This window comes from Oryzias latipes, chromosome 19 (assembly GCF_002234675.1).
Source record: "Oryzias latipes chromosome 19, ASM223467v1".
NCBI classification, from domain to species: domain Eukaryota; kingdom Metazoa; phylum Chordata; class Actinopteri; order Beloniformes; family Adrianichthyidae; genus Oryzias; species Oryzias latipes.
Genome location: NC_019877.2, coordinates 3,278,074 through 3,297,483, shown reverse-complemented (window position 1 = coordinate 3,297,483; position 19,410 = coordinate 3,278,074). Strand labels below are relative to the sequence as shown.

General features: G+C 39.8%; 2 protein-coding genes across 2 annotated transcripts in view; both read left to right on the top strand.

Annotated features, from left to right (window-relative positions):
- The window catches only part of LOC101167327 (extracellular serine/threonine protein kinase FAM20C-like), a 67,993-nt gene extending 62,844 nt beyond the window's left edge, over nucleotides 1-5,149 (top strand). The window contains exons 5-11 of the mRNA XM_023949367.1: nucleotides 1,221-1,336; nucleotides 1,779-1,959; nucleotides 2,025-2,134; nucleotides 2,213-2,294; nucleotides 2,838-2,897; nucleotides 2,976-3,126; nucleotides 3,748-5,149. Of these exons, the coding sequence (XP_023805135.1) occupies nucleotides 1,221-1,336; nucleotides 1,779-1,959; nucleotides 2,025-2,134; nucleotides 2,213-2,294; nucleotides 2,838-2,897; nucleotides 2,976-3,126; nucleotides 3,748-3,864 (817 nt within the window). The 3' untranslated portion in view covers nucleotides 3,865-5,149. The remainder of the gene's footprint in view (nucleotides 1-1,220; nucleotides 1,337-1,778; nucleotides 1,960-2,024; nucleotides 2,135-2,212; nucleotides 2,295-2,837; nucleotides 2,898-2,975; nucleotides 3,127-3,747) is intronic.
- A 6,275-nt stretch (nucleotides 5,150-11,424) lies between these two features.
- Nucleotides 11,425-14,201, top strand: LOC101173418 (forkhead box protein L1). The gene is made up of 3 exons (XM_011487873.3): nucleotides 11,425-11,720; nucleotides 13,066-13,234; nucleotides 13,312-14,201. Exons 1-3 carry the CDS (start codon nucleotides 11,614-11,616, stop codon nucleotides 13,783-13,785), a joined length of 750 nt encoding a protein of 249 aa, XP_011486175.1. The 5' UTR covers nucleotides 11,425-11,613; the 3' UTR covers nucleotides 13,786-14,201.
- The last annotated feature ends 5,209 nt before the right edge of the window (nucleotides 14,202-19,410 follow it).

Here is a 19,410-nt window from a genome sequence, read left to right as displayed (position 1 = left end):
AAAAACTCATTTAAAAGCAACAAATGATTTAAAAACCAACAAAAAGAGCATTACATTGAAATTGATGATTAAACTGAATACATTTTTAACTGAACGGATTTGTGAGACCGTTATAATCACTGATTTGTGGATGTAAAATAAGCTTTTGTGTTGGAAAAATACGACTAAACATAAATTTAAAGGGTTTCTGTTTTACTTTTATCCCTTTCGGTGCACAGCGCACATCACTGTTATGACATTTTAAATATTCAAAGACTTCTATCTGTGCTCCGCCTGTAAAATGTGTCTGTTTTATTCATTATCTTAAAGGATTACATAAAACTAAAGATGATCATTTTAGTTTTTATGTCAAATTCAGTGAAAGTAGGATTTAATTGCTAAAAGAAAAACATAGGTCATTAATTAAATCAACTCTAAAAACTCCAACCAAATTAAAGCTGTGAGCTGGGTTGTTTGGCCCACAGGCTCACAGGCGCTACCTGCCCTCACAGGCCCCTGTTTACCCCTTTCTTTGCCACCGTGGTCAGAGCTGCATGTGACGAATTCATTTAAGCCTCCAGAACCCACAGGATCAAATTTGTCTCCAGTTTTTTTTCTTCCATTTTCATATTTATATTTTTAGTTTTCGTCCTCCCTTTTTGGCTGCTGTTAATAGCTGCTACGCAAAATGATCAAACAACTTGTCAAACTAACTTTAAAAGCCCAGAGGAAATCTGTTCTTCAAGGTTTTTACAGGTTTGAAAGGACAAACTTTTTTCTTTTGGTTTTGTCTCCATGGCAACCATTTAATGTTTTGGTCGCCTGAAGATAACGGACAGGTCTATGTAACTTTCTTGATTTGCGATGGAGGTTTTTTTTCAACCTCATCCAAGGATTTATTTTTTACATTTTTACATTATTCTGGTGAAAAATGTCCATGCAGTAGGGAAACATCACTTGGCGGGCAAAACGTCTACTAACTCTTAAAATGTAATTATCCTAAGTTTGTCCCTGTACGAATGTAAAACTGCTGATTGTATTGTTTTGTGCATTATCCTTGCTTTGATTGCTTGAAATAAAACATTTCAAATAAACGTATATATATTAGGGATTTATTTGATGGTTTCGCCCACTGTGATGTCATCTTTTTTTCCCTTCAAATTTGGTTGTATTTTGGATCTTCTTTGGTTTAAAGCTCACATTGGAGCCGTTTCACATTAATCGTTTTGTGACTCTGACAGGATCCTGGACTTCCGGCGCGTTCCCCCCGTCGCTGGCAGGCTGGTCAACATGACCAAAGAGATCCGGGACGTGACGCGGGACAAAAAGCTGTGGAGGACCTTCTTCATCTCCCCAGGTACGCTCTCTGGATTCCCACCAAACCTAAAGCACAATCTTTGCTCTCATCTCTGGAGAGTCCAAGTTTTGCCGCAAACGACAAAAATGAAAGGCCAGCAGAAATCTGCAGCTTCTCCTAATCAAATGCAAAGCTTCTGGCCTAAATTACCAGGATATTAATTTGTGTCGAATTAGTATTATCATGGGACTTTACCTTGTGCCAAAGCACCACAATTAATTAGCAATGCAGCTTCTCAGTGCTTTACACCTGGAAGATTCTCCCAGGAATCGAATTAGCAGCAGCCTCAGCATTTGATCCAGTTCAGTGAACGTCCCCAGGTACTTTTAATCATGTTCAGCTTTGAATGTTGTGGGGGGGGGGGACGATAACGGCGCATCCACAAGGGGGCGGGGCTATCAACCGCCCCCTGTCAGCATCTGGCTTTTTTCTGTCCTGTCAGCCAACAACGTGTGTTTCTACGGAGAGTGCTCGTACTACTGCTCCACTGAGCACGCTCTGTGCGGCAAGCCGGACCAGATAGAGGGCTCCCTGGCCGCCTTCCTCCCAGACCTGGCCCTGGCTAAGAGGAAGACCTGGAGGAACCCGTGGAGACGCTCCTACCACAAACGCAAGAAAGCAGAGTAAGAGTCCGACTACGACTTTCCCGCCGTTCCTGAGGTCAGATTTTTTAACGAAAACTCTTCAGGTGGGAGGTGGACCCAGACTACTGCGAGGAGGTCAAACAAACCCCCCCGTATGACAGTGGCACGCGGCTGCTGGACGTCATGGACATGACCATCTTTGACTTCCTTATGGGTGAGTGCAGCACCGAGTGTAGGAGAACCCCGCCGCGGTCCCACGGCGGCGTTTGATCCCGTGTGGTTTTCCTCACAGGAAACATGGACCGACACCATTATGAGACCTTTGAAAAGTTTGGAAACGAGACTTTCATCATCCACCTGGATAACGGCAGAGGGTAAGCAGAGCCGACGGCACGGTATCTGATAGAAAGATAGATTGTCCCCAGAACAATGAATTCAGAAAATCCTTTAGAGTTCTCATTGTTAAAATTGCATTGTGGGAAAAAAAAACAGTAATGTTCCCTGTGTGATATTTTTATAAATCAGAAACAACTTATGAAAATCAACAACTTTGTATCATTGAATCTTTATTCTCTGTAAATTATTTACAGACATTCTCAGACTCTCCTATTAAACTGCATTTCCTGTTATTGAAAATTCACATCATTCATTTGGTGTCATGTCTTTTTAAATATTTTATTCTTTTTGTTTTAAAAGTAATGTTAGGGATGATTCACATCTAGTTTGTAAGGTTTTAAAATTCAAATTTTTTTTAAATTCAAAACCTTCTTTTGAAAACCGGAATCTTACGAAAACTTAAACGCCACCTTCAGTTGTCCGTTGGCGCTGATGCTGTTTTTTAAGGCAAGAATGCAAAGCAGAACTTCTCCAAAACTTTTAAATGACTAAAATTGTCTTTTATTTTTGTCTTTTTCCAGGTTTGGAAAGCATTCCCACGATGAGATGTCCATTCTGGTGCCGCTGACGCAGTGCTGCAGGTGAGCCCGTCACACTAAGCGATCCGGCCGCCCGCGCACACGACGAGGCTGACTGACGGTTACCCGCTCTGCCTGCAGGGTGAGGAAGTCGACCCACATACGGCTGCAGCTGCTGGCGAAGGAAGAGTACAAACTGTCCACGCTCATGGCCGAATCCCTGACGAGGGACCGCCTCACGCCCATCCTCATCCAGCCTCACCTGGACGCCATGGACCGACGGCTGCGTCTGGTCTGTCATTCTAACTCTTCCTTCTGGGTTTTTTTTTTGTGTGTCAAAAGTGTTGAAGTTTATGAAATTCATCAAAGGAGATCTGCTCGATCTCTTATTCGCACTACTGCCAAAAAAAAAGGCCAAATAAGCCGTTTTCCTCAGGTGCCACAGGATCATCAAATTTTCAACAAACTGACAGTTTTTGCTTAGAAAAGCCAGAAATTTGGCATCATTTAACAAAAATAAAGGAACATATACAAGACTTTTAAGAAAGCAGTCACATTTAAGGGATTGAATTGTGCAAAAAAAAAAACTTTTTTTTTTTGCTTTAAAGCTCATTTCTGACCGTTGAGGTGATTCAAAACTCGTATGCTGCAGGCTAACTCATCTGTTAGGAAGTGCACTTTTAAAACGTTTTGCACAGAGCTGTAAGACTCAAATCTAAAGAGGCACATCCCATGAAATCACACCAGCTGTTTAAGGTTGGAAAAGCATTTCAATAAAAAGTATTTTTCGACTAAATATCTCAAATACATTTGAAAAAAGCTAATCTAAGTTTTTTTAAATTCTCTCCTTTTATTTGCAGTAAGATGCAGTTTGCAGATTGAGGAATGAAAGCCTTCATGTTTCTGTCTGCAGGTGTTAAACGCTCTGTCGGACTGCATCGGAAAGGAGGGCTACAGCTTTGTGGTGGAGGACGACCTCCTGGGAGACCAAGGCTCGGAACGTTACCATATCGGACCGAGACGGAGGTAGCTGCCTGCGCTGGTGGCCAGATTGGACGGACTCCCCGGAGATTTGACTTTCCTCTGAGCCGATCCGGTCCGTTTGTCGAACTTTTTCCACTGAGTTCTGCATCTGTGGAGGACCTGCTGGACTTTGAGAGGCTGCAAAGCTGCGGGAACTTCCTGCCACAAAAACGTCACCGTAGACTCCTTAATAAAAAAAAAAGAAAAAACATCCCACCCTGATGTAGAGTAGGACAGCATCACCGCCCCCGTTTGTCCACTGCAGCAGCCAGACCACATTCGTCTTGCAGAAGACAGCTTCCTGTCTGCTTCAGGACCCCCCCCATTTTTGAATTCAGTGAATTCTGAGGGCCTTGAAAAGCGTCCCCTCCCTCTTCCGCAGCTAAACATTGTGTTTCTAACCCTCTTCACCAATGCAAGTTTTCTTACGAACCCTTCAGGACGGAGGAGCGGGACGAGGAGCGCGTTTTAATGCTTTTTAGAACTTTGTTTCTGCTGTCTAGAAAACCTTGAGATGCCCAATTTGGAGTGCAGGCTTACTCCTGTCATCATTTTATCCCCAGAGCTGTTACATGTCTTTGAGAGTATTTATTTAAAGAAAAAAGAATCATATTTATTGTTTGAAATTAAGTGCTAAAATTGACCAAAACTGCTGCAGCAAACGAATCTGTTCAAATCGCAGAGGCGCACTTCCTCATTTTGCCCAGGAGAGGGCAGACTTGCATGTGTACAACCATCCACCATGGCTCTCCACCTCTGTTTGCAGCTTTCATGCTGTCTCCAGCCCCTTTTTTATGCTTCAAAAAGTCAAACGTGACACTTTTGATGATTTGTGATATATATTTGATGTCCAAATGTTGCTGTTGTGGAAGGATTCTTCTCCAGGATGTATATTTCCTTCAACGCCAACTGCGGATACCTTTTCTGTTGGTGTCAGCGACTCTGTCACTGACTGAAAGTTAATATATACAGTAGGAAAATCTAGTGCCTGTGCAATGATAGAAATACTTGAATGTCTGGTTTCTTAGCCGATAAGGGTACGAGCAATAGAGAAGATGCAGAGGTCCTCATGTGTGGATGTGCTGACTCCACCCGTCTCCAAGTTTCCCTCGTCCTGTCTGCGTGCGTGGAGGTATGGGCGGAGCCACAGATGGATGTCCTAAAGTCAATCTGCTTCTTTTTTTTTTTTTTAATTTGACCCATTTGTTTCTGTGTTTTTATTTTGATTTGTTTAATTTTTTTTCATTTCTTTGCATCATGGTAAAAGTGCAATAAATCGAAATGAGCATTGAGTCGGACTTTTCTTTTTATGTGAATATTCAGGCAGGTTGTGAAAGCGGGGAACTCCGGCATGATTTCATGCAGCTTGTTAGGTCTTTATCTTATAGCATCCTCAAGATTTTCAATAACAAAGAAAGGTTGGAAAAATTGCAACTTTTTTAGATCTAAATGCAGATTTTGTTGCTGTTATTTCAACAAACATAACTAAATATGTCCAAATACAAAAATAGATACTTTTTTTTTGTATAGACAAATAAAACTACAAAAAAAAGAATAAAAAAATATGTTGATTGGCTGCTATGAAAAGATTGTTTTTTATACACTTCATTTACACATTTCCTTTTTGGTTCGTGTTTATATTGAAGCTGCACCCAAACTGTGTCTTTGTTTGCAGATCTAAGCGGGAAAATGTTTCATTTTGCTTTTTTTTAATGCCGAAAGACGAAACAGGATTGTCAGCGTGAGTCGGTGTCTCATTGATTACTGGGAGTACTGGAAGGACGGGAGGTCAAAGGCGCCACGCTGGACTGCAGCAACCACCGCTGGGGCGTGATCACATCAACAAATTCACACAACCAAGAACACAGCGACAGATTAACCCTTGTGCTATTTTATGGGGTCCAGATGACCCCACCCTTGCATTGACGTGTTCTCCCTACCATGACAAAGGTGGATAAAGGTGGAAAGATTTCATGTCATCCATGGACACCAGTGAAGATCACAAATCATTGAAGAAAAAAGGTTCATCGCACTGTCTAGTGGGTCTAGATGACCCAACTCCCAATGTTAAAGTGCCTAGGATAGCACAAGGGATTAGAAAGCAAAGCGATTAATAAAAAATAAAAACACTTTTCATTTGTGGGAGTTGAACCAGGAACTCTGCAGCTGGACAGACGTCTCACAAACCTCCAGGCCAACATGACAACAATCAATGCCTTTAATCCACTTTTGCTAATAACATGACAGAAGTGTGACTGTTTTCCCATCATTGCCCAGCACTTCATTCAGTAAAGTAGTAACAGAATAAAACTTTATCGTCCACAGATGTAAAAAAAATCGCCTTTGGGCTCTTTAACCGAATAAATAATATGAATAAAAATAAAATTAAGGGCCCATTGACATGAATGAAAAATAAAGTAAAAGGTCAGAGTAAAAAAAATGTCTCAGGCATCACACGACTTCTTAATTTGTGACAGCGGTGAAAAAAATGCATACCGTTATAACATTTTTAGCATCTCGATTCAATACAAAATCATAAAATTGTTTGTTAATCTTCATTTATTGTTTCTATTTCCATACATTAATATTAAAAACAAATCAGTAAGCCTGTAAAGAGTACAATTTGTAGAGGTTACATTAGATCTGAATGCATAAAAAAGGTTTTTTTGTAGTCTTTCACCCAAAAGTTTCCTTTAGAATTCACATCAAAACAGCAATGAAATAACATCTGAGCTCATTTTAAACAGTAAATTGAGGAACATCCTTCGAATATCCAGCCAGTTCAAAAGAAAAACACAGATTGTATGAAGACACAGCAGCAAACAGTGAAGCCGGGAGTAAAAAAGAGAACATTTGAAGGAGAAAACCCCAAATCTGGCAGCTTCTCTGTCAGATGTTCCTCAGGAGACGTGTTTCCAAGCATCCCTGTGAAAAAGTTTTCCTAGGAAGTTCTGGTAGAAAAGGCCTCTGCTTATGGAAGAACTGCAGTTACACATCTGAGGTGCATTGTGGGTTGCCAGATTTCCTCCCGTAGCTCAGCAGGTTTCTCATGTGCAAAGGTTGTACGTCCAGTTTCTGTTTCTGTGGCCCCGTTTCTTAATTTCTAGTCTGGCCTGACAGGAACATAATCCACAATTTGAAGGATGATACGTTTTATAACTGCAACGGTTGCACAACACAGGCGTTTTCTCATTACGGCCTGAGGAGTACGAGGAAAAGGAGCTTCTTTTATCTGAAAAGAAAATATTTTGAGAGGCAGACGAGGTGTGGCGGCAGGTTGGTGGCACAGTAAACTAGTTTGGTTAATCTGTCACCATTACTCACCCCAAACTAGGCGTTAAAGCTGGAGGCCTATAAATCCATCAAAAAGATGTTAACGTCTTACACAAATATGCCAAACATGCAGTAATGGATTCCAACAAAAGAAGAGGAGATGAATGGGTTCTGCTTCATGTGAGGCAGGACAATGAGCCGCCCAGTAGGGGGCGGTGCAGCCTCTGGAGACTCTCCAGCAAACAGATCCATCATAAATCTCAGAATAATTAATATGTGTCACTTTTCATTCGTTTTAGAATTGTTCTTAGAGGCCTTTTAATTATGATATGTCATTTTTATTTATTTATGTCATCCACGAACAAGAAAATACCACAAAAACATGTTAAAACACCATTTTTATTAGATTGGATCTTTGGAATTTAGTGGGAAAAACAAAAGATAAATGAGAAGATCTAAAAAAAGAAAAGAAAAAAATCAATCACCACCCCAGAAATACATGATTAAAAATGATGAAAAATAATAACATCCATAAAGAATATTAGGAGAGAGCAGTTATACTTTAAATTAACAAAATCTAGCATTTCAAAGACAAAATGAAAATACTAAAATCTAAGACATGATCTCACTTACATACATAGGTTTGCAACACCGATCATTTTAATATTGGAGGTAAATCCAATTCACCAAAGTTCTGTCAGATTAATAAAAACATCACAAAAGGGTAAAATAAATTATGTATTTTCATGCCAATTTTTTTGTTTGTGCAGAAACAACAAAAAAACATCAAATCTTGTACTTGATAATGTTCTGGTTTTTATATAAAAATAAATGCATAACAATATTTTGCTAAAGAATATAGATTGAAATATAACTACTTTCCAGAAAAACCAGTGATATAGTTAATATTATAAAGCCTTAATTTCTGTCTTCCCAGAAGAAAAACCCGAATAAAGAAAGTTTTTCCCAAAAAAATGGGAAAACTTGTTTTTATGACCAGAATTTTCTTTCTTTTTTTAAAAAAGACCATTTTTCAAACCCATACAGATTTTTTTATTTATTATTCTTTAATTCTTTCATTTTTTCCTCATTTCTATGGGGATGTGTTTTTACTGCTCCAAAAAAAAGATGCAAAAGTCTCTATAAACACTGATAAATCCGTGTTTTTGGAATGTTCAGGTGTTTTCAGGTTACGCCTTTTCCAGGACGAGAAAAAGAGAAAAGATTTCAGAATCACACCTCCCAGCTGCAGCTCTTTTCTTTCTCGTCTTTGGAGCGTTTCTTCGTAATCCGAGGCTTAGCTGCGGGTTTACGGAGCATTGATTTTATGATTCAGGAAGGGAATTATACTCAGAAGATTTCCTGCTTTGGATGTTTTATTTATTTTTGTTTCTTTTTTTGGTCATGAAGTGTTCATGAAGAAATCAGAACTGCCTTAATGAGGCTAAAATAGGTTCAAGTTTGCACTCCTCCAAACAAGTTTTGCTTTACAACTTGCATCAAAGTGGATCCAATCAGTAGCTTTAACCTGCAAGATCATAAAATCAGTTCACCTTTGATTTGATGTAAATTAATTTGAGTAAATATTGAATGAAGTGATGTTTTTATGCTTCAAACCTCTTCTTGCACATGTGGCGGAGCTGCACTCTGCAGAAGGAAAGGGCCTCGGATCATGGCAGGAGCATGTTTACAGTCCTGGGCGCTCCGCTGTGTTTTGATAACCTTTTCCTCACAGAACAGCCCCCGGAAAAGGCCTATCGGCCAGTTTACACGAACGCCTCCAAGCCCACTGCCGAGCGAGGAAGGCAGACGGAGGAAGACGGCCATCAGAGGGACAGAGAGTGACCAGAGGAGAACTGAGGGCTGTAATTGGCCCGGCTGGCGGGGCTCCAGAGGAAGCCCCGTCATGGGAGCCAGCTCCGAGGTGCTTATCAGATCTCAGCTCAACGTGGTGCCCTAACCTCTCCATCTGCCTCCCCCTGCCTGTTGCTTTGCATGCAAAAACATCATCATTTAACAGCTCATTTGACAGAAATGCCAAAACTACTAACGGCTGTTTTCTTCTGCAGAAAAGTTGATGCTAATGTCTTTTTTTTGTTTTGGTTTTTCACCTTCTAGACTCATTTCTGTTTCAGCAAGTCCATGCTATCATGCACCAGGCAGGGTTTTTGGGACCCACAACAAGGGGATCTGGTCTGAACTAAAGTCATTCTCAGCACACTGACCAAAAATGTGCATCTAGTGTGGGAGCAGCAGTTTCCGGCGGAGGCCTGTAGGTGACTCCGGCCCCGGCGAGACCACACACGCCGCCCCGCAGACCTCAGGCTGTTTTCCCGGCCTCCGTGGACTCACGGGAGACCTGCAATTGCCCCTTTAAGAGCTCTTAAAAATACACATCCCCTTATTTTATAGACACGGAAACAATTTGTGGCCATTATGGAGCATTATAGATATCATCTACAAAACTTCCCGTTGTTGACTAAACGTCTGCCAGACTGGGCACACACACAAACACACACTCCAAAAGAGTTAAAAAACAAAACAAATACGCAGAGGATTCTGTTTGTTGATGTGGAGTTTGCTGTTTTAAGTACAGATAGAGAGATTGAGCTATAAAAGGAAGCAAAATAAAACATGGAACAGAAGGGGAGTCCAGAGGACCACCCTGGACACGGCTGCAGGGAGGTGGCAGAGAGGCCATCAGCCTGGTTGTTGATGGAAAAGCAGGATAAATCCCATGTTTTCATCGAACTCTGACCCTGTCGCTGCAAGAAGGTTAGCCCCAAAAGAGGACAAGGACACGGAATGTAACAAGAAATCATTAGAAATCCTTTTTACTTAATGAGAAATCTTATAGTAAGATATTAAAATTTGGAAAAATGATAATATAAGTTAACTGTTAGATGGAATAACTTCCTTTACAGCCCAATAATAAGTTTTTTTTTTGCTAGTTTTAGTTAAATAATTTTTTTGTAGTTTTCATGAACCTAATTGTAGTTTGTTTTGATAACAGTAACAACAAAAACAGTGTCATGAGTGGAAATGAATCAGTTTTGAACATAATGTGAAGAAATGTGATCTCAGTCATGCGCACATTTTCCACATTTGAAATGTCGGTCTTTCGTGATGCACCCGTCATATACGTCATTCATGAGTGTCTCTTGCGTTTGTCATTCGTCGATGTGCGCAGATGTCCGTGGAAGGTTCACGGGGGGGTTTTTTTGGTGAGAGTTTTTGGTCCGTGGAGAATTATGCAGTTCACGCGCATTTTATGTCGTTTTTATGCAATTAGTGCGTAAATCGTACCTGATTGTGCGTGATTTTTGAGAGTTGTACACGTAAATTTGTGTCTTTTTCACGACCATTCCACGATGTTTAACTTTTTCATGACTGTTACAAGTAAAAATCAGTAAAACTGTTAGCCAGTCGTCCTGACAGGAAGTACTTCTTGTTTTAAACTTAAATTCAACAGGAAAATGTTAAAATTCTTCAGTCAAGATATCATCTAAATATTTACTTTCATAGCGTTTCTGTTTTTATTTATTTATTGTTTTAAGACCGTATCATCTATGTGGGTTTTTTTTTATTTACAAAGAGACAACCCCAAAGAGTTGACCAATTAAAGAAAATTCATTTCAGAAAGACGAGCTGAATAAAAAAATGCCATCAGGTAACCTATTAAGAGTAAATTACAGTGACCATTTAATAAAAAGTACAAAAATTATACACATCCAAGTCCTTTTTTCAGTAAGACTTTATCAGTTTAAGCCGCAAAGTTCATAAAAAGGTCTGGTTATTGAAACTCTACTGCGCTCAAAAGAAAGAAAGAAAGCTCTGAAGAACATCCTGGGTGTCTGCAAGCAAAGGCGCCATAATTAGATGGAAAAGTGGCAGAGGAAATAATCAGGACAGGATCGGTTCCCAGAAACAGGTACAGTCCAGAAGGACGGGCTAACTCCATCTAAATGGAGCAAAATCCCACAAAAGCCCCAGTTTGACCAAAGCTCTGTGTGAAAACTCATCAGCGATGTGAAGCCATAAAACCATGTTTGTAGACAAAAACCTCACAGGAAGCTGCAAATTCTGCTTTTACAGCCTCACCAGTAAAGAGATGAGGATGAAGCTGAATGTTGGATTTTTTTTGGGGCCATTTAATCTTTTTTTATGCCCCAAAGCACTCAGTGACGGCTGTTCTGCAACAACCATGAACTCCGACTGGACTTATTGGTGTATTTTTCACAGAAGTCAACCATTTAGTCGCAGCATCTATATTTAAGAAAAGTGACTTTCAAGTGGGGCGGTGTTCAGGGACGTAGCAGCCTTTTTTCCTTGGGAAAAGCTGGAATAAGGAATGAAGGAGGGGAGGGGGGGGTCGTATTCAGCCCCCAGTTTTCAGGAGCAGAAAGCCTCAGAGTGAGTGTCAGCTGGCTGAGCGGCAGGACGTGGCTTTGCTGGTCTGCAGGAGGACACCGAGGGGGGAGACATGTTCGACAACTCCCACTACCCCTTCAACTGCTTCAACTACGATGGAGACGGATACCCTTCCTCCAGCACCGATGAGGAGAAGAAGATCTGCCGACCCGCCTACAGGTACGCAACTTTCTACGCCAATGCACTGGAAAACACTTTGTACCTGCTTTGGGTTTCATTTTTAAAGGATATATAATTTATTATTGATGGATAAAATGACTTAGGCAAAAAAAAAACCAATAACTTTGAGGGTACTTTTTTTATTTCTTCCTGCAGATTTCAAGTATTTTCTGTTTATTAGGAGTTCTAAATCATGTCTACTGTTGGAATGACTGAATAAATTTCACACTTTCAGACTCTGACAGCCGAGTAAAAAAGACGTCGAAAGCCTAATTACACATCTTTACTGTTAAAAATCTAATTGGTGGATTTTTCTTTGTGTTCTTGTAAAAATATCAGATTTAAAAAACAAAAGTTAACTATACATATTAAAAAAATAGTGCTAAAATAGAAACTTTAGGGTAAAATGTCTACCTTTTTAAAGAAGATTTTAGTTTTAGAAACTTCAAAACAAATGAATCTAATTTTGTTTAAATGGCTACATATAGATATTTTAAAAGATTGCATCCAATTTCAAAAATAAACTTCTTTAATAAATTTGAATATTATATTATTATTATTATTACAGACTAGCTGGACTTGTAATAAATGACTTTACAATAAAAAGTTTTTGATTCAAACATTTAAAAATTTTGGTAAATAATTTGTGATCATAGGAAAAATGTGATAAGGTAAGAAATAAAGAAAAGATGATGAAAATTCTACAAATAAAACAAGTAAAATTAGTTTTAGTTAGGATTTCTTAAAATATGTTGTAATGATGGGCCCTATTAACACCAAATTATAGCTTGAAATGAGCCATAAACCCTCAAATTAAGGTATACTATTCTGACTAAAAACATAATTTGTCTTGAAATCGGCAGGTTTGGCTCAAATGAATAAATATTTATCTTTAAAGTAGGTTTCTCCCCAAATATATACAATTTTTTAATGCTGTAACAGTCCAACTACCCTTACTTCTGGACCAAAATCATCCTAAAGAAAAACTAGAATTCCACATTTGAGGGTAAATGTATGAAAAAAATATCTGAATTAGGACAAAAAGTTCCAGTTTTCCTACATTAAGAAATTCTGTTTCCTAAAATTAGACCACAAATAAAATTTCAGCTTTAAATTATTGTGTAAAGTAAAAACAATACTTGTTTCATTAGAGATATTTATTGTTGGATAGTCAAGATTTCTTGTCTTACAATAAGTCGATACATCTCATTGGAAAAGGTGGTTTTGTCTTCAGTCAAATGTCATATTTAAACTAGAGACCAGGCAGAAAGACTTGGTGATGTTTGGTGTTTTTTGGAGTGACGCGGCGCCACTTCTGCCTCATCAAAGTGCTCGTATGTGTCAGTTACATCGCTCTGATCGCCATGGCCATCCAGCAGAGCCCCGAGCAGCGGGTCACGCTGTCGGGCATCTACGAGTTCATCATGAAGAGGTTCCCCTACTACCGCTCCAACCAGAGAGCCTGGCAGAACTCCATCAGACACAACCTGTCTCTCAACAGCTGCTTCATCAAGGTGGGGGATTCTGGGAAAATGACATAAATGATGACGTAAATGATGTCACCAAGGCTTTGGGTGTCTTCCCCCCTCAGGTTCCTCGGACGGAGGGCAACGACAAGGGAAAAGGAAATTACTGGACGTTTGCCACCGGCTGTGAATCCATGCTCGACCTCTTTGAAAATGGCAACTTCCGCCGCCGCAGACGTCGGCGAAACGTGAAGATAAGCCTCCACGACCCGGGAGAAAAGTCCTTCCACCCCGTAGAGAGCCACAGCCACCAGCACATGGCCCCCGCCCGCCGCCCCGACCCCAACTCCGCCCTCTGCCCGCTGACCCCTGAGAGGTCAAGGCCGAGCGCCCAACAAAACCGCCTCCTTCTGAACCCCGCCCAGCAGGGAAAACCCGAGTCAGAGATTAAATTCAGCATTGACTACATCCTGTCCACGCCGGATCCGCCCCTGACGGGCCTCAGGCCCTCTCACGGCCCCCTACACGTGGTTCCCACCGGGCCACCTGTCCACGTTCTGGAGCCCCAACACCTCAACCTCCACTTCTGGACTCTCTGAGAAGGAATCTAACCGGGAACTCTGAGGACAGCCAAAGAGAGAACTCCAGCGGAGGAATTGTAGCTGGAAAAGAGGAAAAGGATGGAAAGAAAGGGATCGAAAAGAGAAGCAGAAAAGCTGCATCCGTTGATGTTTACATTCTGTTTGTGGAAAGTCTAGTGCTGGCAGTTCTCTCCATATGTATTCATGCACTCAGCCGTGATGGACAGTTTAATTTATGTCTTTTCCGTAATTTAAGGTCAGATAAAGAAAAGCAGATCCTTCTGGAAATGACTGCTTTTTCTTCCAAACAAGCTTTAAATTGTATTTATCAGTGTTCACCTTATTTTTCTGGAACAAATTCAAAATATAAACAATTGTTGAAGTGAATTTCTAACATGTCTTTTGTAAAAATGGAGCTGGAACTGAATCGGTAGAAAGAAAAAAATAGAAAAAAAACGATATTTCTTTAAACGCATCCAAAACTTAAAACTTTGTCTGAAGAAAGAAAAAAAAAACGTTTTATTTCTATTTTTAAGTGAAACACTTTTCATCCATAACATCAGGAAATGTAGCCTAATTATAAGGTTTTCAAATATCCTAAAAGAGCAGAAACTAAATCACACTTGGCACCTCAAGATTATTTTATCAGAAAACTGATTAAAACTGATTAAAACCTTCAGTTGATTCAGTCTTTTTGGCTCCAACAGCCCCTCCTGCAACAATTCTGATCCTTCTGTGAAGATCTGCAAGAACTGACAGCTCAAGGCTGTGTCTCACAGCCACATACCAGCATTTTGTGCCGTTTACACGTATGAACTTTCCGTCTTTCGTGATACATGCGTGAATTCATGAGATGTCTGTCGAGGGTTTTGGCCGACGGGTCTTTGCGTGAGTTCAGTGTTGAGTTGTGCGACGTGTTTGTTCGGTTGAGAAGTATGCAGTCTATGCGTATTTTGCGCGGTTTGTGCACAATTGTTACTTAGATCTTACGATGTTGTGCGTGATTTTTGTGAGATGCATTCGAAAACTTGTGCCTTTCCACGACGTGAGTCCAATGAACGCACCGACGAATGACTTTTATGTCGTGTATACAGAGTAATTTGTCACGTTAAATTTACGTAACTGACCCTAACCCAGCGTAATATTCACGCACGGTTCATGTTTTACCTCGATTTACGTGTTCTTTGCGTGGGTTTTTCGTACTTCTTCTATGGTTTTTTAACGTGGTTCATAGATCCCATAGACCCGTAAAGAACCATGCGTAAAATGTACGTAGCGACTGATTGACACGACCTTAACTCAGCAGCTTGAGGATGATAGAATGCAGCAAAAATAATCTTAGATTGCAGACGAAATCTGTGGAATAAACAGAACAAATGCCCAAACAGAAAAAAAAAAAAAAACTTAAAGTAATAAGCTGCACAATATTGTCAGAAAGAGTTGATGGTGAAAGTGATTGTCTGATTTTGATATAAATATAATAAGATATTAAGCTACATAAGCAAATTAGTCCTTAAAATAATAGTTTATGATGTATGAAATAATGGATTTGTTGAATTTAACATTTTATGTGGAATGTTTAATTAAATTGTGTTAAATTTAATGGTATAAAATTTGATATTTGTCAAATGGAAATAAAAAATAGTTTTAAAATGTCTTTATTTTCCTGATTAAATAATGCATTTTTTAGAAAGGAGGACAGTTTTTTCACTCTCATAAAAAAACACTGAAAATACTTTAAAAAGGCAACTCAGATTTAAATTCTTTCATTGCATTTTTAATATTTTTTATTAAAATCAGTCCATCTCTTTGTTTACTGACAGAAAACCAAAATGACATCATGGACAGAAGACCAAAAATTGGAATGAAATGCTTTTTTTTCCATTTCGACGTAATAAAATTAGATTTTTCAGTCGATATTTGATCATCATTTAATAACAAATACTGCAATTCCTCTGGTTTAATACTTTTTTAAATGTCTGATTGGAAAACAGTTTGGCTTTGTATTTACTTGTTAAAACGATTGAACTAAAAATGTTATTTTCAATTCACAATTATTTACTTACCAATGGATTCCTGGTCCTCCATGGTCATGACACCCACCCACCTGTAACCCCCGTGATGCTTGAAATTCTTTTTCCAGCCATAAAAAAAGTCACTTATGTTTTTGCTTTCACGTAGATTAAGGTCATTTTGGAGCTAAAGTGGTTTGATTCACCTTTGCATTCTTTTCATAAAGTTGCTTTGAATTTTTGAAACTTACTTTAAGGTACCAAGTGTTACAAAAAAACAGAAAAGCTAAAATTGAGCTATTCGGGAAAATATTACAAAAGAATACATCTTACCCTAAAATTTCTGATTAAATATATAAAAATGTGGTTTCAAACAGTTTTAAAATCACATAATTATTAGATATTTTTTGCAAACAAAAAGATATGACTTTTAAAATGTTCTATTATAAATAGAAATATTTCAAATGGCTTTTTTGAATGACTGAATTTATAGATAAACACTGGATGAATGACTCCCCAGTCAAAGAGTGTCTTGTTGTGGTAAAGTCACGTCTGCTCGTGCACGCCGGCTCACGTGTTGGAATTCAATTGCCTCTGATCTGCGTCCTGCTAATTTCTTTTTTCCCCCTGACCTTTCTGGAGCCCTGATTGACTGACACTTAAATTCTAATCCGGTCCGTCCCTATTACAGCCCATGATATTCATTCAGGTTTAGGGAAACAGACGAGGGCCTCACATTTCCCTCCCCCCGTACAGCAGACATCAATCACGGCGCCTTCCTGCACTGTTGAAGGGGACATTTTTCAATTTAACCTTTATATTATGTCTTGACTACATCAGAGGAGGCCTTCAACACACTTAACATGAGTGGCATTTAATATAGCATAACACTTGCAAGGTAAGGCCGGGAAGTGACCCTATTTAAATACCGAGGCCCCCTTTTCCCCAGGTTTAAACAGCAGCCCCCACCCCTACCAACCCCAACAAGGCGAATGCACCCACAAACCTTATAATTAAACACACCTCATGCCTCTTTTGCAAATGCCCCTCATGGATCTGCAGGTTTTGTAAGCTTGCCCCCCAGCGTTGGCGGCGGCGGCGGCGGCACTCTCATTTATGGATCAGCAAGTTTCCATTAATAAAGTTGTTGATGTTGGGGAGCGGGGGGGCTGCCGCTGCCATGACGCCGCCGACACATTTGGGTAAATTAACTTAGCATAAAGTGCTCGGAGGCTACAGGAGTCTTTGCAAGACGGCTGAGAGGAGCGCAGGCCGCCAGTCAGGCCCGAAAAGTCAGTGCACATATATTACATATGATATATATGAACCTGCAGCTACTGGCAGTGTGTTCCCTATCAGCTGCCTCTATTCCTGCTCCAGATTATTACTGTGCCACCAAAAGATTCTGCAAAATCAGGAAAAACGGCAAACCGCCGGAGCGCAACATTCATTAGGAGTAAATCATAAACACAAACAGGTCGTTTTATCCTCCATGTTTGTTTGTGATTAGATTTATGATGAGGATTATGGTAAATATTATCTGTATGTCTCAATAAGGGCTTATGAAATAGCCTGAGGGGTTTTGTGGGCGCACGTGCTGTTTAATGGCACGTGCACCGCTGCTGGAGGAACACTTTAGGGCCTGAAGTGGATTTTTTTGTTTATTTTATTTTATTTTTTTTTTCAAATGGCTTCAAGTGAGTCAGGAATGAGAAAACCAACACGGCGTGTCAGTCAACCTATGCTCAAGTGTTTACATTCCAGCTGCTACGGAAGCTGAGCAACGTCGTCATGAAAATGCAAAACATAAAGACCTCATGAGGGCAGGAAAATAACGGAACATCCTGGAAGAAAAATATCACTTTCTGCATTTGAAGAAAGGAAATTAGAAGGTAAAAAAAATAGTTTCTGCTTTAATTGAGACGTTAGTGTTTAGTATCTAAATGTTAACAAAATAAAAAATGTATTAATAAGAATGAGAAAATCCTGCAAGACAAGTATGGAATCTCCAAAAACTAAGTATGACTTTAAGTATTTAAAGATCAGAAAATCTTTGAAACAAGAGCTGAAAACTGTTTACTTGATAAGAACCAGTTTTATTTATCGTCAAATAAAAAATAAAAAAATAAAGTCTCTTTATGTTTTACAGGTTTCTCTTTTCTTACAGGCTTCTCTCTAACCCTAACCCTAACCCTTTTAACACATGGCGGATGAAAAACATTTTATTCAAAACAAAGATTTAAATAAGATCAAAAAAGAAAAAAAATCAATACATGATTAACCTTCTCACTTCTCAAGTCAAAGGTTAGCAAATCCAAATTATTTTTTACAAGTAGCAGTTTGATGAGTCTAAAATGGTGAAGTGCTACTTTTGACTACACTACTATCAAAAGATATTTCACGTCATGCTAAGGTAAATTAAAGAAAAGAAAAAAACTCCTTAATATTTAGGGTAATCTGTAAAGCACAGAGGTGGTCCTGTTATGATGTGGGTCTATAATTTGTTGCAGGAGCAAACACAAACTTTCAACCAAATGGATCCAACGTCTCACTTTTGGAGCAAATCTAGAAGGAAATGGACAAAACAATTCAAGACAAAAAGTCTTGTCGCTTATCCATTTTGTAGAAACAAAATCGTATAACCTCCCTTTTAATGAATCCATTGGTTTTAGAAATGTCTCATATGAAAGTTAAAACCCTCCCAAATTATGTTCAATGTACTAAAATAAAATTGCTTCACTGAAGAAAGATTGATCATTTAATGAACACAGAAAAGTCACATTTTGGCAAGTTTTGGCCAGCACACCAGGCCTTCACATCAACTGCAACTTGACCTCTGACAACATGCCTAAGATTCACCCTGAGACCAAAGCGTTGATTATCAAGAGGCTGAAGACCAGATCCACTGCTGAGGTGGCTGACACCTTCAATGTGTCTCAGCGCCAAGTACAAAGAATAAGAAAAAGATTTGAAGAGACTGGAGATGTTTTTGACAAGCCCAGGTCCGGCAGACCCCGCAAGACAACTGCTCAGGAGGACCGTTTGTTGGTTGGAAAATCCAAGGCCAGCCCCTTTTCCACTGCAGCAGAGCTCCACCAGGCCTGGTCACCTCAAGTCCCTGTGTCAACCAGAACAGTTTGTAGAATTCTGTCTCAACATGGCCTCCATGGTCCAATCAGTGCCCAGAAAGCAGCACTAAACAAAAGGCAATTGAAAAAACGTGTGGCATTTGCCAAGGCCCACAGCCTGCTAAAAGGATGGACGCTGGAAAAGTGGCAGAAGGTGGATTTCTCAGATGAGTCTTCAGTTGAATGGTAAATACTTATATAGCACCTTTCATCCTACAAGGACAAAGCGCTTTACAGTCACAGACCCATTCACCCAGTCAAACACACATTCACACACTGCTGCCAAACACGGGCGCCTGCCTACCACCAGAGGCAAGGTGGGGTTCAGTGTCTTGCCCACAGACACTTCGACTCATGGGCGTGCAAGGCGGGAATTGAACCTGCAATCTTACGATCATGGGTTGACCACCCTACCGCTGTACCACGGCCGCCCCGTAATTCACAGCGGCGGCTGTGAATTACATCACAGCCGCCGCAAATATTGCAGGAGACCAACTGGAGCC